Source organism: Centroberyx affinis, unplaced genomic scaffold (genome assembly GCF_046629955.1).
Source record: "Centroberyx affinis isolate AG114_WGS23_722 - 3 ecotype Tasmania unplaced genomic scaffold, CSIRO-AGI_Caff_v1 ptg005145l_1, whole genome shotgun sequence".
In the NCBI taxonomy this organism is placed as follows: Eukaryota; Metazoa; Chordata; class Actinopteri; order Beryciformes; family Berycidae; genus Centroberyx; species Centroberyx affinis.
In genome coordinates, this window is record NW_027282554.1 from 52,131 (window position 1) to 79,176 (window position 27,046).

General features: G+C 43.7%; 1 protein-coding gene across 1 annotated transcript in view; it reads right to left on the bottom strand.

Moving 5' to 3' along the window:
* LOC139666818 (GDP-mannose 4,6 dehydratase-like) overlaps positions 1-27,046 on the bottom strand; it is a 56,114-nt gene extending 29,068 nt beyond the window's left edge. Inside the window, exons 1-4 of the mRNA XM_071546143.1 lie at positions 26,846-27,046; positions 12,481-12,525; positions 11,319-11,406; positions 10,395-10,504 (exon numbers count right to left, since the gene is read on the bottom strand). Of these exons, the coding sequence (XP_071402244.1) occupies positions 10,395-10,504; positions 11,319-11,406; positions 12,481-12,525; positions 26,846-26,941 (339 nt within the window). The 5' untranslated portion in view covers positions 26,942-27,046. The remainder of the gene's footprint in view (positions 1-10,394; positions 10,505-11,318; positions 11,407-12,480; positions 12,526-26,845) is intronic.

Sequence of the window (27,046 nt, forward strand, 5' to 3'; positions counted from 1 at the left end):
ACACACACACACACACACACACACACACACACACATCTCAGGGTCACTAACTGCAGCTTAAGCATGTCTGCAAGACACACCAACCTCTAAGAGGGCACTTTTAAAAGCTTTTTACACGCCTCAGAGGGGACTGCCACGGTTTTGTTCTAAAGAAAACAGCTGCGAGATGTTTTTACATCAAAATGGTTTTCTGCACCTCCCTGACTGATCATCACGGTTCCCTTTACTGAATAGACCAGCTCAGTATTTCAAATCAAGCAGATGCAATTCCTCTTTATATTAAATGATTACGCCACTGCGAACTGATTTATCAGATCGCTACGATGAAAACTGGTTGGATTCCATCAAAACAAACACAGGGATCTCTCTACAAGATGAGCTCAGAAGAACCAAGGGGTTACACGCTTTAAGTCAACAGTTGGAAGGCAGCCTCTTGACAGTTTACTGCTCGCCTGCCGATCATTTGCCTCCCGTGTCCGTCAGCCTCGCCCGTGCGTCCGTTAGCCTAACCTGCCCCACCAGACGCCAGGCTGGATGATTGATGGTCCTGTGGAAAACTAGAAACCATCCCTCTAAGTGACAGAATCATCTCTCGCAAATAACAGAGCAGGAGCCATTCATCACACTTTGCTACCAGCCTCTCACACAGCCAGAGATGTTTCTCATCGCCGCTGTTGATACCCGCGCTAATGACGATAATAAGGAGGAGTAATCAGGATCGTAACTATAATCCCGCAGCAGCCTGAGGGCGAGGAGTGGAAAGGCTTCAGGTTCTAGCCTCACAGAGGGACAAGGAAGGTGTTGTTCAAGCTAATTTCTCATCTGTCTTCCCTTTGTGAGGGCACGTAACTCCTTGCAAAAGTGCTGTGTTAGTGTGTGTGTCCATGATTACACCACCTGAGGGGCTTTTAAAGAGAGACTAAAGTACTTGCAGGCATCTTTTGAATCTCATTGTCCCCTCCTATATGACTCTTACAGGTCTGTGAAAACAATAAATCAATTTTGGGATGCTTCCAACAGCCCAACAACTAAAATGTCTGTTGAAAAACACTCTCACAGCCACCTTTTGGGCGGCTGAAGCATCCTGAGATTCTCAGACTAGAATTGTTTCCAGTGTAGTAAAGATGGAAAAAGTGAGAGGCAGAACTCTTGAGAGATGAAGACAGAGTGAGATAGAGACAATGAACAAGTGGCGATAGGTTGATTTATGATCATTTTTCTAGTCTGCCACTCATACAGCTGGCAGCACCACACTGCTACAGGTGGCTCAGGAGGGCATGGGCCATGTGTGTGACATGCACACCTCTTGATTCACACACACACACAGACACAGACACAGATACAGACACAGAACAAGGATGCTGTAACAACTAATTATTTTATCTCCAGAAAATACGCAAAAAAGGCAAAAACGCCCATAAAAGTTCCACAAATGCCGGTGAAACTCTTAATGATTGGGCAAAAAATACCCCAATAATTAGTATCCGTTTTTGTATTTCACCCTGTTTTCACATTTTTTGTCAAGTTGTCAAATATTCTCCTGTGAACGTGACGACTGTCCCCCGTGGGCCACCGTAGGTGATTCATGACTCATGGAAGCCTATGATTGCATGATTCTTTCCAGTGCATTCTGGGCCAGAAAAATGGAGCAGTTTTTGAACAGAAAACTACACACTCAGCCTGAAGCAGTAGAAAATCTCTCTGAGTAGAAAACGAGTGTTACTCTTTAAATGTGATGGCATACTATGATTTCAAATTAAGCTCATCTTAGTGGTACAAGTTGCCCAAAAAGGATCAAAATGCCCCCCTAAAAAAATTTAATCAGAAAAAAACTGTCCTCTGAAAAAACAAAAAAAGTCAATTTCTTACCCTGCTCACTACTGATGACCTTAATGTACCTGATGCACCTTAATGTCTCTCTCTCTCTCTCTCTCTCTCTCTCTCTCTCTCTCTGATGGAGCAGAGGAGAATAAAGGGCTGTTTGTTTGGCTGACATGAGACAATGTATGAGTGGCCCAACCCTTCCACACAGGTATGACAGCCTGATTTAGAGCTTCAATTAAAAACGCACAGGGGAAGGCTGCAGCATACACACACAGCAGGTACAGGAAAAAAAATTCCCATGCTTTACAAAGACACCTTCATTAAGTCAACAAAAGACTCTGGCTAAAACAATTACATTCATTTAGATTAGTATCTTATGTCGAAACTCATCCACTCCCCCACTTCCCTCTCTCTCTCTCCCCCTCCCTCTTCTCCTTACTCTGTCTCTCCCTTTCTTGTTTTTGTTCCCTGATCATCATTCCATTATGTGATCCAAACAAGTGAGATCACACCTCATTACAGCAAGCGTGTGTAAATAGATGGCAATCCTTAAATTACCCAACAGACACACGTGTGCACGTGCACATGCAGCACACCCACACACACTCAGCCAAAACACAGGGAATAATGCCTTTTGGAGAGATTACAGATTGTGACACTCTAAAAAGGGAATTTACAGATTGTGAAATGACAATTATACTGTGTTTTCGGGGCTCTACCTTTTATCCCTAATTGGCTAGAGCTAAATATCATCATTCTCTGTTTAGATCTCACTCTAAAAGCCTTTTTGAAACAGTCAGGAACAATAGCTCCTGGTCCGTGAGCCGCAGCCCATACTCGGAAGAAAAACTCCAAACAAACTTGCAGAATTACACAAACATGCCATTACGGCTCCTTGGTAGGGGAAGTGTTGGTGTGTATTGCATCGATGAGGGTGTGAGCACACACCAGAGAGTGGGCAGCAGCAGTCAGGACTTGTGCTCACAGATTAGCAGCAATGTTTACAGTGAGTAATGAGCTTATGTCACTTATGGAAAGATTGAGCTGGGCTGCATCTTTTCATTGTGTGTCACGTCCAGTGTGGGTGTTTGGGTACACGGTGTAATTAAGAAGGCTGTACTGATGACAGAAGAGGTAGATATTAAGCGATCATAATTGATTTGCTGCACAATTTAATAAAGCCGTTGTGCGCTTTGTTTTACAAACATATGACATATAACAAGAAACGCCACCCCACCCATTAAAAAAGAACAAGCAACACGTCACGCATAAATCTTTCAGGTGTCTTCACTAAGCCGTATTGCTTGTGTGTATGTGGCAGTGAGCCTGCTTACAGAGATCCCTTCGTACACACAATGTAAGGTCTATGTAAACAGCTCTGTGTATGTGCACCAGTTAACAATGCCCCTACAGCCTAATCTCTATGTCAACTGAAATGTGTGCATAGTGTGTTCATTGTGTAAACTCATTTTGATTGAAGGGTCATGTTGGATATGCACAGGGTTTTTGTGCAAGGTGGAATGGTGAGCCCCCTTCCTGAAACCACTGTGGCAATGCTAACAAATGTAAAAATAAAAAACAAATACCCACACATAGCTGCAAATGCATTAAACCTATATGCAAAATAAACTGTAGATGATGTGTTACTTTGGGGTGCAGCTATCTCTATATCACAGCTTCAGCTGAAAGATGACATAAATTAATCCTTCTATACAAGTACGGTAGAATTTGAATGTTGCATTCCTGAAATAAATTATAATATCAGCACAAAACATTTTCAAACTCATCTGCTCATATTCCAAAGTGCCCTCCACACTCTAATTTGTCACGAAAATCATTTTATTTGAATGAATCAGACATTTTTTACAACTGCATATGATTACGTTTTTTTTTAAAATTATTATTACTATTATCAGCGCATGTCATTAATCATGCTGGTTCAGTACAAGAGGCAGTCCAGATCTCTGAAGTTCAGGAAAATGAGTTCCTACCTGGGGCATCCCAGTGGGCTGAGTCACACACCATATACTCGTCATGGGTTCAAAGCTGTCTAACTGCCTACATCGTATTCTATCTGTGTATTATAATGAAGCAGAAATGCCACAGAAACCCTAGGTTGCATTTTAGGTTAGATCTAATCATCAGAAAACAAAACTTTTGTTGTTGTATTTCATGTAACAATGCATTTGCAAAGGCTGTTGCCTTTGGATTAGTCAATAAGGAATCTCTTAACCTATTCAAACAGCTTAAGCCAGAACATGTCTTGTTTATTAAACATTACTGATCACACAACCAGCGTACTCCAGATAAATCATTACAAACATTGTGTATTTGCTATGAAGCTGATTATTATTGCCAGAGCCCAAATGTCTCCCTGGAGGACATAGCAACAGGGAGACTGATTGAGCTTGATAAATATTTAGCCTAATCCTTGGTTACTGTCTTCTCACCTCAATTTTCCCTTGTACTACCCACTACACAATGCTAATTAAACACAGGGTTCCACCTTCATGTGTTTACTATGATGAGTGTGCAGCTTTCCCCGCACCAACAGGCTACATGAACACGCTATAGGCTACCTTCAATCACTCATCACTCTGAGAGAGAAAGAGAGCTGACAGAGAGAAAAAGACAGACACAGGAGAGAGAGAGAGAGAGAGAGAGAGAGAGAGAGAGAGAGAGAGAGAGAGAGAGAGAGAGAGAGAGAGAGAGGGAAGGATGATGCAGCAGATGAGTGCAAGCAAAGAATTCCCTAACATAGTGTACATAGTTTCCTCAATGTGTCAACATTATACCACTGTTTAATAGTTTCCCTGTCCTACTTTCCTGTCATCTTCTTCCTTTATTTCCCTCTTGTTCTTCCTCTCTTTTTACTCACATGACTGAAAAGCAGACCACACCGCCCCACTGCCCTTACACCTATAGAAGAGATGTAATGTGATATGCTGACCTGCAGGGGGCCTTGCTCTGAGCTGTCTGCTAATTCACACACTGGTGTCCTCACCCATTACTAAAACAAAGATAAAGCTACACAAGCACTAAACTACTAAAGATGTAACAGTTTAGAGACTTAAGAACTAGATTTCTGTTGATCTACAGCCACAGGAGGACGAGCTGTGCTGTCCAGGGGCTTTTCTATAACTTTTCTATATCATGTACCTCCAAATAGATATGCATTAAACCATTGCCCCCCATTTGATTTGAAGAGTGCATCCTAAGGAACCCCATCTGAGATTTTTGTCCCCAGACCCCACTGGGAGCCACTGCTATAGAATACCTGACCACAGTCCTGGGTGGAACTATCAAGGGAGTAAGCCTCGGTGGCTCACTGCTGCCATCTATAAGTCACAGCTACAACTGCATTTACACAGTTTATTTTGGCCTCTGCAAGTCCTACAAATGAGAAGGTTCATCTGAAGTGTTTGGGTTTTGATTTAAGATAGAAGCTTACATGTAATCACATTTAGACTTGTGATTCTATTTATTGACTCAAGCTATTTATTTAACAAACCTCATAAAGTCACCCCCCATGTTTCTGTGTGTTACAACCTCCCTGAAAAACAGAAAAAAAAAGAACTGACTCATGAGTGGAGCAACAAGTCTGACCCACAAAGCGCAACCACAGAACATTCCCTGAGTCTGAACAAGGAAAGTGCAGAGTTGTTTGTCTTGGCACAGAATGGCCTATTCTTAAGTTAAAGTTCACTTTCAACCCATCGAGGCCAGGCAGCCTGTCTTGTATGAAGGCCTAACCTTTCAAAACACGCCTCAGGGATCGGTCTGCCTAGGGAGCTATTCTGACCGCTGACTACTAGGCCACCAATGCAACGCAGTCCTGTTTCTGCTCATTCAATAGGCGGGAGACATGAGAAAATGTGGGCACAGAGATATACTGTATCTCCACTTGGCCAAACCACCAAGATTCCAATTCTGAAAGGCAATTTAAAAACAATGGAAAACATGGCACCTTAAATACACACAAACCACACACACACACACACACACACGAGTATGCACATACATACATACACAGAGTTAATGAGTCCTAAGAGACAGAAAACACACACTTCAGTGGGGAATGTGCTAATTTGATTCCAGGCGAGTCTTTATCCCAGTGTGGTACACACACTGCGCTGCACGCGTGCCACCGAGGGCTGATTGGACGGCAGTAATGTAAACACCAATCAAAGAGTGAGTAAACCCAGCCAATGGGCTGTAAAGGAGAAGAGACCACTCATCATTCACATTTGCGTTCTCTCTCTCTCTCTCTCTCTCTCTCTCTGAGTTACACATTATCCTTTTGTGTACTAGAATGGGGGAAATATCTGTAAATCTATAAAACCTGCATACTCAACTGTTAAAGGTGTGCTGCAATATTGTCTGCCTACACATTGCATCCTACTGCACAACACACAGGGAGACAACACAACTATTTAACAATTTACATACATTACACAACATGTCCACAAACTGTGGTAACTGGGAGTATTACCGTGCACATGAGTAAACCGCTGGCAACCTGTACAATGGCTGCTTTAGGCCTATAAACGCATCAACACACCAAGCAAACAGTGTTGAGCTTTGTAGGGAAACAGGCGTGTTAAATCCTGTGTGTGGCTCTGGCGTGGGAGCTTCTGTAAGCCCGGATGTGGGACAGACCAAGGGATAGGAGAGAGAGAGAGCTGAAAGAAGATAATGGGATGATGATTAGTCTTTCTGAGGGGGAGTTTGGATGCGGATAATAAAGGATATGGATGAAGGAAGTGTGTGAAACCCCGTCTTCCGCACGCAACGTGTGTGTTTGAAACCCACCACTGGTACATACATCCCCTCTCACTTCCCCAGTCTCTTTCCCCCTTCTCGGGTGCTTTTTCTTTCCATCCTTCGCCCCCTCCCCCTCCCTCCCTCCCTCCCTCCCTCCCTCTCTCCCTCCCTCTCTCTCTCCCTCTCTCCCTGTCCAGCCTCCCACCTGTCACTTTCACCATCATGACAGAGGTGTGTTAATAATTCAGCCTGTCTATTCAGCTCCCCTCTGGCCTTCTCCCTGTGTGTGTGTGTGGCGACAGCTGCAGGTGGTTGAACTCACACACAGAGCATGGAGAGGGATGTTGAGGGGTTTTGTTCACGACTTCCCTATGAAGTGCTTCAGTGGAAGAACACAATGAGAGCGTGTTGAACCCTCAGATGCCTAACAGATCGTCATGAGCAGCCTGTAAGCACTTCCATTCGCATTCATCATTCATGCATATTTCATAAGGGTAGTTTCCAGCGTATTCAATTCTTAGTAGAGGATCCATAATTCATGACTTTTTTTTGGGGTTACAGGAATACACCAAGTGTTTAGAAGATCGGCCTGTTAGTCAACTTACCCGTTAAGTGATGACAACAGATGAAAACCTGTTAGATCATTTGTTTTGGTGCTTCATGCTAACACTTTAGGGGCAGTGGTGGTCTAAAGGTTAGAGAAGTGAGCTTGTGACCGGAAGGTCGTCGGATCAATCCCCCAGACTGGCAGGATAAATCTGGGTGGGGAAAGTGAAAAGCAGCGCTTGCCCCTACCTCATTACCACCACTGAGGTGCCCTTGAGCAAGGCCCTTAACCCCAACCGCTCCAGTGGAGCTGCTCAGTGGCCAGCAGATCAGACTGTGGTTGTACTGGTCAACTTTAGGGCTGGGTATCATTTAAAAAATTACGATACCAGTACCAATACCAGTACCCTTAAAGTGATACCGATACCAATAGAGTACTTCATTCGATACCTTTTTTTTCCGTTTTGGTGGCATCTCGGCACGCTGAACTGCCAACTCCGTCACATACACCGTGCTCGACTTCACCACCACAGACTGTATGGGTTGTAGCTGCTGCGGTAGTGGGCCAATCACACGTCACATTAAATCAAAGAACACTTGCGGTGATTGGCTGCAAGCAAAACCATACAAATAGTCATTTTTTTCTAGATCTGTGTACAAAAAATATCGAATGCAGGTATCGTTTGACTGGAGAAGTTTCGACTTGGTACTGGGTTATTTCGGTCGATACCTTAAAGGTATCGAGTACCAATAACCAGCCCTAGTCAGCTTCCAGGTATGAATGTGTGTGTGAATGTGATCAGGGCGTTCCTGAAAAAGAGAGCATTGCTCTCAGCGAAACTCCCCCTGAATAAATAAAAAAAAAAAAAACTTTAGCCTTTGAGGAATAAAAGGTTTAGTGTTCTATTCTTTGTTATATGGCCTGCAGATTAAAAAAATAAAAAAAATGAACTTAATACAATTTCTGTAAATTCTACCAATCTACACAAAACTGGCAGACTTAGACATATTACCATTTAGCTTCAAAGCTGCTACATGCTCTCATTTTCTCACTCTTGAGATAATGCCTAAGATGCCTTTACTGCATATGGCAGTAGAAGATGTAGTGTTCAGCACAGATTCATCATCAGTGTCCGTCCAATTCCACCAGCTAACACCTATTTGAGCACAAAGATCAAAACGATCCCATAATATCTCTTCTAGAGTTAAAGTCACATAGCGAGAGAGATCTAAAATCCCTTCGGTTTTGTTTGTGTGCTGGTCTTTTGATACTGCAGCTGGCTGCGTCTCTAGCCCTCCAGTGTCCGTCCCCTATTCCCTGACCACCTCCACCCCTGCAGCATTAAGACATAACCTCCACTCTGTTCTCAGTGATGACTCTCTCCAGCGGAAACCGGCATCACCCACACACACAGACACAAACACACACACACCATCTCAAACCAATACTACAACTCATGCTCCCTGGGTAAGTCTGATTACCAAGCTGGCCTGAGGAGGGATTCCCTGTAAGGAGCCTCTTGTAGACAGAGGCAGCGGGGAGGAGTTTGGTGGGAAGGAAGAGAGATGCTGAGTAGCTGGTGTGAGTGATCTTTTCCTCTGTGGTGGGAGAGACTGGAAATTGCTCCACACCACTGCTGCCAGTAATCCAGTGGGCTCAGCTGTTCAGAACGTACAGCATGTGGTAAGAAGCTACCAGAGCCGGGGTTATTGGTGTGGAAACAAATAAACACTGGAAAGCTTCACACAGGTACAGGGATTTTCTGTCACTGTGTGTGTGTGTGTGTGTACACGTGTGCCTGTATACGTGTGTGTGTGGCCTAGGGATGATCCTCCATGTGGGAGGTTGGGAGCAGAGTCATGGCCTCTGACCACAAAGGATGTGGAGAGAGGAGTCATCATTCTTCTCCCCTCTCCTCTCGCTCCCACTCTCTTTCTTTCTTTCACTGTCCCACTCTCTGCAGATGTGCCAATACTACACCCTAGTGATGTGCAGGTTGACCGGGCTATCGCAGTTTTACTCATGGGATGGGCAGCTTCTGAGATATTTGGCTCGGTCAGGTCAAATCTGGGTCAGACTTTGGGTTGAATTTAATAGGAGTCCTGACCAGACTAGCGGGGTAGTTGCGTTTTAACTAAAAGAAACCCTCTGATCTGACTAAGCTCTTGGCTCCATTTCCCACCCCAACCGCCATGGTAAAGGAAGATCAGTGGTGACTTGAGTGTGTGTCAGATCCCAGCGTGGAGGGGCGGGAGGAGGGGGCGGCACAGCAGGATCTCCTGGGGTCACAGTGGAGCTCCAAGACAAAAGGGACATTGTGGCACGGACCGACCCGTCCGAGAAACGCTGCTTCCTGTCCCATCAGCTCCAGCATCCTCCCCAGATGAGCCGCTCACTTCCCAGGACTGAGAGTCTCTTTCAACATCATCCACTGTTAACCATTCACAGTAGCAGGGAACGCTGACTGTATTCTCTCAGTGTGATGACACCGATTCACAGTAACCCAAAAAAAAAACACAGACTGTGTTTGGGGAGGAACTGGAATCCAGTGAGTTTCAAATGGATTTTACAAATAATGATTGAGCTGATGATGGAATTTGAAGATATAAGGAGAGAGGTTTGCATGCAGCAATAGTGGAAACCCAGGTGAAGGGGCAGGAAAACGGGCATTTCATCAAAGGTGCTATGTGTAGCATTTTAAGATCAATAAATCATTACTTTTGGGACAGTAGTATCATCACCATAAACAAACGAGACCATCGGCGAGAAGATTGCCAGCCTCTACGCTGCATTTTACACTGTGTGCTACCAGGTCGGATTTCGCAAGGAATCTACTAGATTACTTTGCAATGAGCAATTGCTTTACGGCCCAAAAGGAGAACCATATTTACTTTGCAATCGATACACAACTTTATTCCAGTTCCTCTATTCTACCTGCATAGTTTCATCTTCACGTTAATTTACCTTGCTGGAATACATATTTGCTGTTATCAAGGACTGTTATCGGCTCTTATCCTTCTTCTTGCTCTTCAAAACAAACATATATGGAGTGACTCCAGGAAAGGGGGGGGACAAGTAGCAACATCCTCTTTGTAACAGGTTTTATGGGAAAAGTGGTCTTAATTTTAAGAAAGACAAAATGTGACATGTTGCACCTTTGAGTAATAGTGCTTCACTGGCATTCCAAGTGAAGTGACTCATTGCTGACTGATAACAGGTCCAGTGAGAGTGTTAAAGGTGTGGTGTGGGATCACACTACCTTGACGTGACTCTGAGCCCCCAGGTTGTAGATCTCTGTAGGCTTGACCTGGTTGATGATCTTCACCAGGCACGTGCTGTCGGTCAGATCGCCATAATGCAGCTTCATGTCTGACAGGAAGGGAGACGCACACGAAACACAACACTTACACACACATCTAGAGCAGCCAAATACAACTAGTTTCTACCCTAATCCAAATTTTTTGGCCCCAAAAAATTTAAAACCTTCACTCATTCACTGTGTCTCATTTTTAAGTAGATTGTTTTTGACTATAGCACTCATATCTCCGACATCAGAGTCAAGATTATTATTTGGCAATTGTTGTTTAAACAGAATCACCCAGATCGGAATCAGCCAGATCTGACATTTGCCTCGTCCATGCAACCAAAGGTAAAACCAACATGGTAAAAGTTCACTTCCAGCCAACTGATCCTGGTGATAAATCTAATAAATTATACATGTTTGGTGTACCTGTAATTCTTGTCAGTAGTTTTTTGCTGCCTGTTGGCATAGAGTACAACAATTTAAATGTAAAAATGTGTAAGTGTGTGTGTGTGTGTGTGTGTGCGTGTGTGTGTGCCTGCATGTGGGCACATGTATGTGTGATATCGCAGGAAGAGCCTTAGTTCTCTAGATTCTGGCTTTGGGACAGAAATGTTCATGTTCACAATCAGTCATTTAACTGTCAAAGATCATAGAACTAAGAAATCAATGAAGAATTCTACGATTCAATATGCAAATCAACAGTAATCCTCACAGGCACTAATCTTTTTCCTTAAGAATCATCACGACTAAATATAAAAATGAAACTCAACAAAACAAAACATTTATTTGATATTTAAGAGATGTTGATATCAAATAAGGGAGCGTGTGTCCCCTTAGTTTGATTGAGCGTGACACTAGCGGTGCGGTTGGGACACTTACTGCCCTCGGTGTGCGTCTGGGGGTTCTGGTACAGATGTTCGATGCGACCCGTGTTGAAGGAGCTGGAACGGCGCAAAATGCCATGGACCTGAGAGAAAAGGAGACAGGAGGGGCGGATACAGAGGGACAGGACAGGAAGATTTATCCATATAACCTGTTCTGCACTCTCTGTTTTTAATGGTGCCTGTGATCAGTGATTTGGGGCTGCCTGTACTACGTGATCTGGGGAGGGGGGGGTGAGGGGGGCGGGGTGCAGGGGTGCGAGGAAGCTCTGCTCAGAGAAGATAACAGGACCTGATCCAAGGGAGTCCATTACTGGGCGGACGCTGTGCCCTGACCTCACTTCCTTTATTCACTGTGGACTTCCTGCCTGCCTGTGCGCCCCTCTTTCATGCCCCCCCCACACACCACACCCCCACCCCACCCACCAGCGTCCCCAAACTGGAGCATGTCCACTTCCTCTCTGCTGTCTCTGTGGCAGGCAGCCCATGGTGGGGTTGACCAGGCAGAGGGGGGCAGAGGAGAGCAGAGGGGGGGCTGGGGATACTGCTGCTGCTAAAACATCTGAGGGGAAATGAAATCATTCAGCTACTGTCAGGAAAACACAATGACAACCAGTGAGCTGTGTGTGTGTGTGCGTCTATAAGTGAGTATGTATACACACTTTTCATGGGTGTGAAATGGCCACAGAAGCCTTACGTAGTCCCACTCGGTCAGAAACAGCTTGTAAACCTCCGCACGGAGAGGCCATGTTGACTTTTTGGGCTCCTGCAAACACATCGTGCAGCAGGTGAAAGTGAGTGACCTCACTCGTATGGCTATATAATAACAGCCATTTCCTCGTTAATGGCCTGACCCGGGGGTAAAAGGTCAGGGGTTAACAGGCCCGGGGCAACACAAAGGGTCTTATCAGGGTGAGGTGTGAGTCACTCCACATACTCAACTGACTGCAGCTTTACGTCAGGGTCCCTCCAGTGTAGCCGCACTGCTATGGCTGGATGGAGCTTATCGAGGGAATGTTGCTCTGTGTGTGTCTGTTGGCAGTAATGAGTGTCTGCATTCATCTGTGTGTGTGTGTATGCATGCATGTGTGTGCGTGTCTAAGCTTCCAGAGGATGGAGCCTTGGTGCTGTTCAGTCTGTGGTCTGGGTGTCTCTCTCACCTCGTAGCCTTTCTCTAGCAGGAACTCGGCCAGGTAGGAACCATCCTGAAACGACAGACAAAAGCAGCCTTTAAAACCTGAGACATGATGACATGCATCAAAGGTTCCAAATCGGTTTCGAACCCGGGACATCGCAGGTACATGGTATGTTCCTTAGCTGACTGAGCCACCAGGACGTCCCATTGTTCAGTATTTTAATGGTTAATGTTTCATCCAATCAGCATCATGCCTGTTCTAAAAACCTAAAGTGACTGATGATTGGCTTGCTAGGTAACAAACTTGTCCAGGTTGCCATAGTTCTAAATATTTAAAATGTAAGCTATTACATAATTTTAACAGTTATAAGATCGTGAATCTGATAGTTTTGATTAAACCAAAGCATGATTTTCTTTTCTATTATAAAACTGCATTTTAAACAAATAAATGTTGTTTTATACTGTTAAAGTGAAGAACAAAAAATACATAAACATTTCACAAGTTCAGTATTTCTTTTAGTTGGGAAAACTAATGGCAAAAATTATGTTATGGTAAAAAAAAATTAGGATATGAGATTCCATAATATGCTTTTATTCAACAGAGGTATTAAAAAAAGTACCGTTTTGGTACCAGTATAGAATTCAACGTATCGGTGCAAACAATTTTGAAAAGATGCCCTGCTCTATACGTGTGTACAGGATACTGACTTTGCTTTTGTTTTGTTGTGATTTTTGTTTTGATTGTAGCAACTGACTGTCAGATAATGTATTGACTTGTCAAAATAGAATAAAATGTCCTAAAATCTGTTCATGTAAGTAATTCTTGAATAACTTAATTGCATCATGTTACTTTAATTACTTACATTACTACTTCAATTATTACTTCATAAGGGTTGTAATATATTTTCAACTGATGATGTAATAATAATATTGACTTGTAATGTAATATCTTGTAAGAATAAGAAGAATGCCACAGCCCATGTTTTTACATTATTACCCAATAGTATTATTGTGACATTATCAGTTAAAAATATTATAAGTTACAGCCCTATAATAAAGTAATAATTGCTGGTTAATGCAATAATGTGTTTTTACATTATCTAGCAATTTATTACATTCACGGTTTGTATTACATTTTTGACCCATTTAGAACAACAATTTGATAACATTTTGACAAGTTAAACATTATACGGGTATTAAATTATCAAAGATTAAGCAGGAAAGACACTCTAGTGGGACAGACACATCGTCCCCTCTGGCAAGTTAAGAGTACTTGGCAAATTCCTAAGTACTGAGACAGGCCACAACACTGTTAGACAAACCATTAACAGTCACAAAAACACAATAAAACAATCTCTACTGACCTGGGACTAATTAGTTCCCCTGTTTCTGGCTCAAGATGTGCTAATTGGCGAAACCAGCTAGTGTAGTGAAAACCTGCATACTCTCAGCCCTCTATGGCACATGAATGTACATGACTGGTCTAAAACAACCCAAAAATCATAAGTGTGAGTCCTTCTTTTTTAGCTAACCCAGCTCAGCAGAGCTACGCAGGGATTATGAGAGTTCAGTCTGTTGCTGTGAGACGGCTGAAAATGCATTTGAACACAACACTCCTGAAATCACAGAGATGAGTAGTGAGTACTGGGATCATTAAGTGTAACATCCACACTGTTAACATGAGTCAGGAGCTTTGGGCAGAAGTTGGACCTGTGTGTGTGTGTATGTGTGTGAGTGTGAGTGTGTGTGTGTGTGTGTGTGTGTGTGCGTGTGTGTGTGTGGTTGAGAGCCCTGTCAATAAGGTCTTGTTCCCCTCACCCATGTTACTCTTCGTCTTTTTTCCCTGCTCAGACTTTCCGACCGCACATTCTGGAACACTCTGGAACATTCCGAACTAGTCATGGCATTCATCCCTCCATCCCCCTCACATATGTGCGCGCACGCACACACACACACACACACACACACACACACACACACACACACACACACATATATACACTCAGTACGCTCGCACTGCCAGCATGCCAGCCCGATACTTCCTTTCCAGGTCTGGGGGTGACGGCCAAGGTGGAGGGCAAGGAACAGAGAAGGAAGGGTAGGGGGCTGGAGGTTGGAGGACACCCAGGAATCGAGAGTCACTACCAGGGACAATCATGTTTTAGGGGTAAGTAAGACTGTAACACAGTTAGGCCTACTCTGGCACGCTAACTCTGGCACAGAGTGAAGACGACAAAGTGGCCCTTGGCAGTTTTACACTTCGACACAACGGAGAACAATAAGCTGAAAGGAGAGGCAGATATGGTGACAACGGATTGTTAACAGAAACACCGCTAGTAATACTAGAGGGAGGGAAATGATCTCTCAGTTAAGTTCAATATGAGACGCACGAAAATGGGCTAATGGCCAAGCTTCAGAGTGGGTAACTGAGAACCACGGCTCCTCTGTGAGGTCCACACTGCAAAAAAAATGCCCATCTAAACAAGTCATTTAGTTTCAAATTCAGTCTTAAAATTTCTTTCTCAAAAACAAGTGAAATATTTTGAGGGTGTAGGCAATACCACTTGTTCCCAATGCAGTTTAACTTGTTCCAGGAATTTTCAAGAAACAAGTGTCAATATCTTGAAAGGCAGATCTCTCTGCTCGTGTCAAGAAATGACACTGAAACTCACCCAGTTGGCAGATTTGTTTCACTTGTTTTACTAAAGGATTTTAAGACCCAATGCTACATTAAACAACCTTTTTTTTAAACAGACTTTTTTTTCCAGCTAGTGCAGGTTGAGCATTCTGGCGGTGGGGTGGCACTGAAGCCCGACCTGTTCCCGCCGAACCAGGGGGATGATGGGCACGGGCACTGGCAACCCCTCGCCCGTCCCCACGGCGTTCAAAGCTCCGGCCAGTGTCATGTTTTCCTGCCCCTGTGCCAGGGTCAAAGCGTTCCACGCCAGGCCAATATGGAAAACAAGCCTGAAGAGCCGCTGCTCTGTTTAAAAACAAGAGGCTCCTTTGAGGCCGTATTAGCCCATAAACCCTGGCCTCACCTCGCTGTTTCCTGTTATGGGGAGCTGGGCGCAGAGGGGAGGGAGGGATGGGGGACACACACTCGTACACACAAAGACACATACACACAAATGCACGCTCACCTGCCAGTTCAATGCCATACCACAAACTCCCCAAAGACTCATTTTGGCCGTAAACACAATATGATCACTCTACTCTTCAGCTAGACCAAACATAAATCAATGGTCTGCTTCAATATCAGGGAGGTAAAGAGGTAAATGTTTAAAGAACAAGACAAGAGTTTAAGTGTCTGGCACACCTGAATGTGATACTAAAGGAGACAAGTATCCCAAATGATAGTGACTGGAGTGTTATGGATTCCCCCGAGTCCAGAAGGTCGCAGTAGGACAGTCTTGTCTGCAGGGGGCGCAAGAGCTGTGCAAAAGGCAACTACACATGTACAGGTGCGAAAACCCTAATACCACTGAACAGAAAACAAGAGGCCGTGTGTGAGCTCATATTTGTAAAAATTGCATTTTTTTTTAAGCTGCTAAAAAGCCTATGGTGTACATGGTTCCAACAGTCCCTTTGGGGAGTTATAATTCAATTCAAACTTTACTGTTCGATTTGGAAAACTTTACTCTGTGTGTGTGTGTGTGTGTGTGTGTGTGTGTGTGTGTGTGTATGTGTGTGTGTGTGTGTGGTTTCCAGTAAGAACCCACAATAAAATCACATAGTAAAAATAAATCATATATATCCTGCCAATCATATATGATGTATAAAACAGTAGCATTAATTGAAGCTGTACCCTAACAATAAAATGGCATAGGGAAAAAAAATCAATATCAATAAAAAAAAACACATATAAAAGCATAATGAAAGGTAAGTCCTGCCAAACAGTAGCATTAACTGGAAATAAGCCTGACCACGACAATAAAATCACATAGTAAAAAAACAAAAAACAAAAAAAATCAATAAAACACAATAAAGCACATAATATAAAAGCACAGTTAAAGGCAAATCCTGCCCAAAGCTTTAAGAGTAACTACACTGTACACTGTACACTCTCCTGTATGGACAGAGGTTGGGGCAGAATAAAGGAGGTGCCAGATAAAGAAAGGGGAAGGGAGAGAAAGGAGGAGGAGATGGAGATGGAGAAAGGGTGAAGGAGAGACAGAGAAAAAAAGGAAAGAAAGGGTTGATGTTAGACTAAATCGATCCATGTGTTTGAAGTATGTTAACAATGTTAGCTCATCAGAACTGACCCCCCTATTTCCCCCCACCGCCCCCCACCCCCCACCCCCACCCCCACGAGTGCTATCATTAGCTCCAATCACCATTCCCATCATCATCATTATCACATCATCATTGGGTGGCTTCATTAAGAGAATGGATAAGCATAAATATCAGAAGGTGGCAGTGAGTGTGTGTGTGTGTGTGTGTGTGTGTGTGTGTGTCACGGTAAAGCAATCTACGCCAAAGTCTTGTAATTCAGCTTCTCCTCCTCCAACTTATCAACATTCCTCTAGCGCTGTGCTGCCCTTACAGTGTGGCTGAGCAACACATTAGCATGACACACCGGCAGTGATTATGTTCAATTTGTCACTATAAACATTGTCATCCCTCAAGGCAGAGAGAAGGGAACAGTGGGGGGGGGGGGTATTTGATGCCTTTGGACAAAACCCCAGACTGTTAGTTTGGTACCCCCTGCTGGTGGAAGAGTGAATTAACAGGGTCTTTACCCATAATAGATAACAGTAAGGCAGTTCTGTAACCTTAGAGTCCTAATTAGGGTTAGACAGCCTTGCTAAGAAGAAGGCAAAGGCGGCCTAATGGAACGTATTTCCGACCGAGTCCAACAGACCTAGTCTGTGTGTCTGCATGTGTTCGTACATGTGTATCTATAAAAGCACGGCGTTCATGGCTGTATGCGCTTACAGAGCGTGTTTATTTGCCATTGTGTGTAAGCTACAAATGAATCACTTTAATGTGCTTTCTTTAGACCACAGGCAGGGGCTGCCAAGCACACCACTGGACTGCAATTAGGCCTGATACGGCTTAATGAAGCTGTAATCAGAGACCGCAATACACACACACACACATACGCACGTAGACACACACACACACATACACATACACACACACACAGTAAATCCTAAGAACATTTGGTGTGCTGCATGAAGAGGAGTCCAAATCTCTCCCCCGTACTTTAGGCCAACTCAGGCGTGTCACTGTAACAAATGAGTGAGCGTGTACAGAGCTCCCTGCTATCAATATGCTTCTGTAATCAGCAGCTCTGAAGGGGCTTCCTCTGCACACAGGAAATACATTACTTTATGACTTCTCTCAGTGGGGAGTCAGACGCATGTGTGCATATACACACACACACACAAACACACACTTAGACACACATCACAGACACAACTACTGTTGCAACGAATATACCTAAGCTATTCTTATCACCATTTCTCTAAATGGACAGATTCATGACAGGATGTAAGGATGTAAGGAACAACTGACCATTTGGGCCAACACACATTACGTATGGCTTCTATGAGACCAGTTTGATCATGTGACTACTTAAGGGCGAAGACTAGTCAGTTTATGCTACAGCATACCTAGGCAGTAGACCTAGGCACTCCAATCAGTATTTGTGATCTTGATTAACTGTAGAAACGGCTTAAACAACTCATCTAAAGCTCGAAACCCAAGAGCCAAGACCTGTGAAGTAGCGGCTACAAATTTTGTGACACTAAGTTAAGTATTTGGCATTTTATGAAACTGCTGAAAAAAACTGAAGATATACCGTAGGCTGAGCATTTGAAGTTGAGTTGTTAACTATAAACTTAGCTCACCCTCTTAGCAATAACAAAAGCTTAGGTTACATCTGTAGATGACTACATAAAAAAGACACTCTTCCTGTCCAACTAAAAGTTACCAGACATGCAGACTTCATTCAGAGGGGGAATCAGCCTTGGAGGAGCCATCAGAAGTCATCAGCAGCCATTATGAGCGACAGAGGAGATGTGTGCACGGATTCTTAGCTTTATGATTATTATTGCTGGCGCTCAGACAGACCCTATCCTGTGTGACTATTAGTGGAAACGGTGGAAGGAGGCGGGGAGGGGCTGAGAGAAGTGTATCAAATGCCAACAAAGGATCAAGAAAAGGGGCTTGTAGGACGCACATCAAACAGCTTGAGGGGGGTGTATCACAACACACTGTTGTTTTCCTAGCCAGACAAGCCGAAGAAAGAAGTGAGAAGTGAGAAGCCAAAGTAAAGTTTTACCGTCGAACAGAGAGGCCGAACCTGTCCTTCTCATAACCCCGGATCGTAAAGCAGTGGTATCAGCCAGAGCCCCTGCCCAGCTCAGCCTTGGCACTCAGGTGGTCTCCCATAACTCACACCCTCTGACCCCGGCACTTCACCCAATGACAGCAGTCTAATATTCAGACTAAGCAGCGTGCTGCCCTGCAATTTATGAACAGTAGTTAGCCTAGCGATTTATGGCATCGCTGCGACCCTGTGGCCCGGCTGGTGTTGGGGAGCCACCCCCATATTTCTGAGATGGTCTAACCAGATGCCTGCCTCCTGTATGGGGCTTCTGCATCAGCACAGGGGCTCTCAGTATCCTACAATTCCTTTAGGAGCCAGATATATCACCATGACCAGCAGAATAAAAATGAAATAACACTGTTATTCTTTGTTTTCTGTTAGAGGGGGGGAGGGAGAAGGAGCTTTGGGAGAGTGCTGCTTGACGAAGGAATGCGAGACGTTGAAAATGACTTTCCAAGACCTGGGATAGTTGTCTCTCCAGGGATGCATTCTGGGAATGGTCAACTGACAACTTTTCCCTTATACCGGAAAACATTCCCCAAGTCTCTGCTTATTCCCTACATATCTGATGCAAATCATCTCCCAAAGACATCTTATACTCTCCTGAATGTGCATACCAGCACACTGGCTACATATACACATGCGCACACACACACACACAAATACACTTACGCTTATCTACATACACACACACAGAGCCAGTGATGCAAATAGCTTGGCCAGGTTGTACTACGAGTGCCATGTTGCTGCCATTTCTCAAGGACTTGGAAATGCTATAAATGTGTAATACTGTCCTCCGTAACATCACTATGGTGAGATGCCAAGCTTACGAAAGATCAGCTGGCAGAGAATCACTTAGCCTACTTAGCGACGGCCATGAAGCAGGATTAAAGAGCTAACATGGCCGCCACTGAAAACACACACACACACACACACACACACACACACACACACACACACACACACACACAAGGAGTGTGAGGGATGGAGGGAAAAGTTATTTTTGAGAAGTCATTACAGACAGTGTTTCCACTGCTGTACACCAGCCTACTCCTGGCCCTAGGTAGATAAAATCTAAACTGCCATTGAACTATAGATGCAAATACAGGATACTCCCTGCACTGATCCTCTATTCAACTGACTAAATCCACAGGAGACTGAAAATGTGAGGAGAGACTTAGCATACCCTGGTTACATAGCTATAGTTTAGCATGGACCCAGTCAGAGGCTAAATACATATTGATATAAACACATGTCAATAAATGAAGGTAAAACTGTGAATGAGGAATAACTGCAGGAAGGAAGATGAACTATGAAAGTTGAAAGGTGTGTCTTGGACATTCTTCCTGTTAAATAAACATTTTTACTACACTTATCCCCAATGAATCAAAATGACAGCCAAGAGAAAAAGAAATATGTTTCATTCTCAGTTTGTAATCCTAATACTCAATGGACTCAGGCTGGTGATGACAGAGTAAAAAATGGGTCTTGTCCTTGCCTATAGATATCGTGATGACACAACTAACCAACCTGCAGGGCAAGAAACCACGCATTCAAACAAAACAATGAGGTTAACCTGGTAGTAAACTTCTCTGACATCCTTATCACTCTCACAGTGTCACTAGCACCTTTCACACAGAACCTGCTATCTGCTCAGTACATACATGCAGCCCATTGCTCCAGTCAGACAAGTCCTGCCCAGCTGCCACTCCTCTCCATCCATTGTCCACATTTTCTGTTCAGATTATGAGCAAATCCTTTAGGTGAACGCCACATTGAGCGCGCAGCATCTCAAACATGGGGCATATTTAACGTCATAGCTGCAGCATAAAGTCATAGCTATAAATAAATGTCACAGCAAAGCCAATCTGCCATCCTTCATCCATGAGCCATACAGCTTCTGACACGGTCATGCACCACACCTAGTTTCTCCATTGAGAACTAGCCTAATAGATGTGCATTGTTTAAGGCAGTGGAGATAGGAAATATTTTTTGCAGAGGTGATAACAGTTGTTAACAGTAACAAACGTGAGATGTACTCAGTGTACTTTAAGGAATAAAGAAGTATCGTAAAATAATACAGTATGTCATAGAGCTACACTAGACAACAGCATATTGGTGGCTCCAAATGGCAGCGAGTGACAAGAAGACCCTCAAAGATGTGGCTCTGGGACGCAGTCCTTCCGTCCCCCCCCTCAACAGGAGCCCTAGAGACCAGCCCCGACCCCCCCTCCATCACCACCCCAGGCTCATCCCCCACGCTACGAGTAGACAAAGTGGCTCAGCCTGGACCACAACTACGCAACACCCCTCTATGATCCCCCAGTCCCCCCACACCCTTCACAACACAACAGTGAAGCACAGACAGAGGAGACCACCCCCACCCCGCCTCGCCCCTGGCCCCCACCCCCCACCCCCCTTCACAGCAACAGCAGCAGAACCGTGCTACAGCCTCCCCCCCCCCCCCGACCACCTCTCCAACTACAGCAGCAGAGCTATACATCAGCTCCTTTTTCTTGCCCCCCTCCCCAACTACAGCAGCGAAGCTATGCAGCAGCTGTAGCCCGGCCTTCCCCAGCCACCTCAGAGCTTGGAGAGATCAGAGAGATGCTGCACACCTTGTGCACCCGGCTCCTGTCAAGCTAAGACATTCAGAACACTCTCCTACTTAAGTAATAGATTAGAACATCGTAGGACAGTGTTATCATTACTGTCATTATTATTGTTATTATTATTATTTTATAGTCATAGTGCAATGGTAGTATTTAGTGAGAGTAGCAGCATAACCCTCCATAGAACTCTTGTCAAGTTATCTAGTATTTATACAGTATAGATGTTTTCACATCTGTCACATCTTATAGGTTCATTTTGGTTGTCTTGATGCGTTCATTTCACATAAGCTGCTGGAACATCCAGGGTCTCCATTCTTCGACCTTTGGGCTTAAGAGTGGAAACCCTGAATTTCTGAAATCTATTGAAGACATTGATATTATTGTGCTGACGGAAACATGGTGTCAAAATGACATGCTCACTCACTGTCCCTCGGGGTACAACGAAGTCAAGGTGCCCTCTATAAATTTAAGAAATATACGCAAAGGCAGAACATCTGGGGGGATTTTGGTGTGGTACAGAGGAGAACTCAACAGCCACATCTCACCAGTAAAACCAGGAAAATCACATATATGGCTCAGATTAGATAAAACTTCAGGAATAACTGACAGGGATATATACCTATGTGCTATTTACATACAGTAGATTCTCCTCATTTTGAAGAAGACATATTTGAAACGCTCCAGTCAGAAATCAGCCATTTCCAGGCCCAGGGAAACGTTCTTCTGACTGGAGATCTAAATGGTCGGACAGGAAGCGAACCTGACTTCATTGATCCACAAGGGAACAGCCATTTATTTGGTCAGTCCCCCCTTCATATCACACCCCCCAGCACCTATCGCAACAACCTTGACTCAGAAATAAACCAAAGTGGCAAGGAGGTAGTGCATCTCTGTCGAGCCTCATGAATGTACATAGTTAATGGTAGGTTCAGAGGGGACTCTTTAGGGAGATTCACATATTCCTCAGCTCTTGGGTCCAGTGTAGTAGACTATGCAATCACTGACATGGACCCCTCCACTATCAGTGCATTCACTGTCAGGCAGCAATCCCCCCTCTCAGACCACAACCAAATTAATATCTACCTCAAGCTTTCTAGTCAAACCAAACAGCCACCACAGCAGCCCAGTAAGCTGTACAAATTAAAGCAGACATATATGTAGATGGACTCAAGACAGTGGCCACAAATTCCTTATGGCCCTGAACTCCCCAGATATAGCGAACCAAATATTGAAATTTAAAGAAAATCAATATGACACCACCAGAAATGGTATGGTATTAATTTAGCCATCACTTATGTTAATATGCTCTTTCACGAGGCAGCTATTAAGGCTAACCTTGCCAAAGTGAAAAAGAAGCATTACAAAAAACAAAATAATGAAAAATGGTTTGACAATGAGTGTAAAAACATCAGAAAAGAACTGAGGAAAATTTCTAACTTAAAACATCACCAACCAAATGACTCAGAATTACGAACAGCTTATAGTAACACCCTCAAAAGATATACATACACACTTAGGAACAAAAAACAAAATTATACTAGCAGACGATTAGAAGAAATTGAACAGTCCATAAACCAAAATCAATTTTGGGAAATGTGGAACACCTTGAGCACAAAAGAAACACGAGCATTACCCATTCAAAATGGTGATATTTGGAGAACCCATTTTGAAAATCTCTATAAAGACATTCCAACAAACAAATTTAATTCAAGTCACCATCTTGTAAAAGAAAAACTCAAAAAATTAGAATCAACCATAAAAAACAACCAAAACCCCCTCGACTTTCCAATCACTTGGGAAGAATTGTCAAGAAAGACAAAATGTCTCCAACCAAAAAAAGCTTGTGGTCCAGACAACATAAAAAATGAAATGCTCCAAAACTGCAGCCCCAACATGCAGGATGCAGTGCTCAAACTGTTCAATATTATACTGAGTTCAGGATGTTTTCCTGACATCTGGTGCCAGGGCCTTATCTCCCCCATCTTTAAGAGTACAACAACTACCGGGGAATCTGTGTCAGCAGTTGTCTGGGAAAGCTATTCTGCAGCAAATAGTAGAATCTCAAATCTCCTTGAAAATCACAACATCATTAGTAAAAACCAAATTGGCTTTCTCCCCAAACATCGTACCACCGACCATATTTACACACTTCACACAGTCATTGAAAAACATGTACACCAAACAAAAAATGGTAAAATATTTGCTTGCTTTATTGATTTCAAAAAAGCCTTCGATTCGATTTGGCATGAAGGCCTATATTACCGACTTCTTCAATGCGGTATAGGTGGAAAAGTATACAACCTTATTAAATGTATGTATATGACAAGTAGACACAGTGTGAAGATTGGAGACAAACACACTGAGTCCTTTGCCCAGGGGAGAGGTGTCTGCCAGGGCTGCAACCTGAGTCCAACGCTGTTCAACATCTACATAAATGAACTTGCAGAGCAGCTGGACCTAAGCGCCGCCCCGGGCCTCTCTCTTCTGGACAAAGAAATCAAATTCCTGCTCTATGTAGATGATCTAGTTCTGCTGTCTCCCACAAAACAGGGACTACAGCAGCAACTGGACCTGCTGGACCGCTACTGCCAGAGCTGGGCCCTGGCAGTCAATTTGAAAAAGACCAATATCATGGTGTTCCAAAAAAAGGCCAGATGTCAGGAAAACAGACATCAGTTCACCTTAGGAAACACCATCATACCACACACCATGAGCTACACCTACCTACCTCGGCCTTACAATAACAGCCTCAGGCAGCTTCAGCCTGGCAGTGAACGCACTAAAAGAAAAAGCTTGAAGAGCTCTACATGCAATCAAAATGAAATTTTATAATATCCAAATTCCAATTAAAATCTGGCTTAAAATATTTGATAGTGTGATTCAGCCCATTGCGCTGTATGGTAGTGAAGTCTGGGGTCCACTCAGTCATCATAGCTTCACCAGCTGGGAGAAACATCCAACAGAATCCCTACATGCTGAATTTTGCAGACACATCCTACACATACAAAGAAAAACACCAACAAACACATGCAGATCAGAGTTAGGCCGTTATCCTTTAACAATCAACATTCAAAAGCAAGCGCTAAAATTTTTAAATCACCTCAAATTCAGTTCCCCAGACAGCCTCCACTCTAAAGCCCTCCAAACCCAAGAGCTGAACCCAGAAAAGAGTCCACTGTGTCAGTTGGTGCTGAGACTAACTGCCCCCCCTCAGCCACACCCGGACCAGGCTCACACCAACACTGCTTGACCAACACCAATCAGAGTAAACCAAATTATTAAACAATGCAAAGAAACCTATTTGGAACATTGGAAAAAGAAACTAAAAGCCAAAGTAGACTAGAATGGTATCTGACCCTAAAAAGAGATTATGAATTGGCAGAATATCTCTCTACTGTCAGAGATAGGAAGCAGAGACAGATCCTCACCAGGTACAGGCTCAGTGACCACCAATTGGCAATCGAAACAGGAAGACATAAGAAATCATGGCAACCAAAAGAAAACAGAACATGTGGTCACTGTTGGACAGGTGAGGTCGAGACGGAGATGCACTTCCTCCTAAAATGTGAAAGATTTAACTCAACCAGAGAAATCTACTTTAACAAGTTCAACTCCCAGTTCCTCTGTCCAGGCGCTGACTCTTTCACACACACGCACACACACACACCTAGACTGATATTCATCTTGATGTTTTGGCAATATTGTCTGTGAACTTTCATGCCAATAAAGCACATTGAATTGAATTGAATTGAATTGAATTGAATTGAATTGAATTGAATTGAATTGATAACTGAAAAACTTTAACTTCAGTATCCAGAAATAATGTAATTTGATGTCAGCAACACACAGTACACTCATGTTTAGGAGCTGGCAGGACTGGAATTGCTTTAAGGAATGGGAGAAGCAGAAGATTTAACATTGATCAGTCCAGTTTTCTCTGGACAGAGCACTTGCTCACTGCTGTTGAGGAGACAGTTTGTATTTTGCTCTTAATGTTCAGTTTGTCACTTCTTGTGGGCAGAGAACATGTGTACATATCTGTGTACATGTACAACACAGTTTCATTTGGCCAAACAGGGCAAATCTACGGGGTCTCAATTAGGAGGGATGGAACACTCCTCTCAACTGCACCCCCCTTCCTTATTAAATTATTAGATTTAGTGTTTTGGGGCTTGAAGAAAGTATGTCTACCAGCCACTTGCCATTCTCTACTTCACTCAATGATTTTGTGTATTATAGAAATTGATTCAAAATGCCCATGTTGCAAACCTTTGCAATAAAATTTTGTATTCTTTCATATAACATTCAGTTTGAATTCAATATATTGTTCAGCACTGTACCATACACTCTAAAAGCAAAACTAAAGTTGATTCAACTTGACTTGACTTAACCTTATGTCTGACTTGACTTGCTTATGACTTGTACCCTATGACTTGTGACTTACATGACTGGAGGAAGGATGAGATGAACCTTGGCAGGGCAACAGGTATGAATGGACAATGGCCTCCACTCAACCACCCACACCTTCTGTCTTCACTCACTGTCATCCTCTCCCTTACATACATCAATACATCAGTCACCTTCTTCACCCTCCACTGCTCATTCCAGTGCCGCCTGCTTCTATTCTATTCTATTCTATTCTATTCTGGATGTGTGGACAATATGGACTGACAGGGGGCTGAACACACACACACACACAACCTCTCCAAACATCTCATCACATCTTTCATCTCACCATTAGTTTTAATGTTAGTACTCTGGCATAGCTCTACCTAGACCCTTCCTTTGGCATAGAGTATAACTGAATTATTACTGATATTAATATACTCATGGATGGAATGATGACTAAGGGACTTAAAGGACGGTGTTGTGCCAAAACGTGTTTCCCCTAAAAACAAATCCCTTGCCGTGTGTGAACTGCAGTTTACTAAATGGCAAGCAGTCGAATGTGTAACCTGGTGGACTCAATGGATGCTTGTGCTGAAACAAGCATGACAGGCAACTGGGCAGGTTAGGATTATTTAGGGACTTTTTATAGCCTATCCCTGGTCGAGAGGGGAATCACATTTTTTAATAGAAACTATTTTGCCACAACAACTTCTGCAGACTTCAATATAAGGGAACAGTGCAGCTTGAACTATGACCAAGACATGCTAGGCCTGCTCCCGTGTTTAGCTTTGCATTATGTGAAATCCAGAATGACAATCAGAGATGAGGCTTCTGCATCCGAGACACAAGCACGTAACCTTACTGCAGAGGCTAACGAGATTTATGAAAAACACACGTCTTCCAACAAAGCCCAGGTGGGGGAACTATGGTTTTTCCACAAGAAAGGCCAATGAAACGGCGTTGGACACTAAGCTTTGCTACTTTATCGCCTCCCAATCCGTGGAGCAAGTCATTCATCCCCACTGTGGATGCAGACTGAGCTGTAACGTTACCTGTCCGGTGATGCCCGTGATGACAGCCACCTTCCTCTGCCTTTTCAGCTCTCCGTTCAACCCAAGGCTCCCGGACGGCTCGGTGCACTGGGCCATGGCTCAACGACTGGGTATCTGCTGCACACAGACCGATATGCCGAGCAAAAACGCCTGTGTTTCAGTCACAACGAGCCTGAGCATCCGTAAACCAAACTACACTAA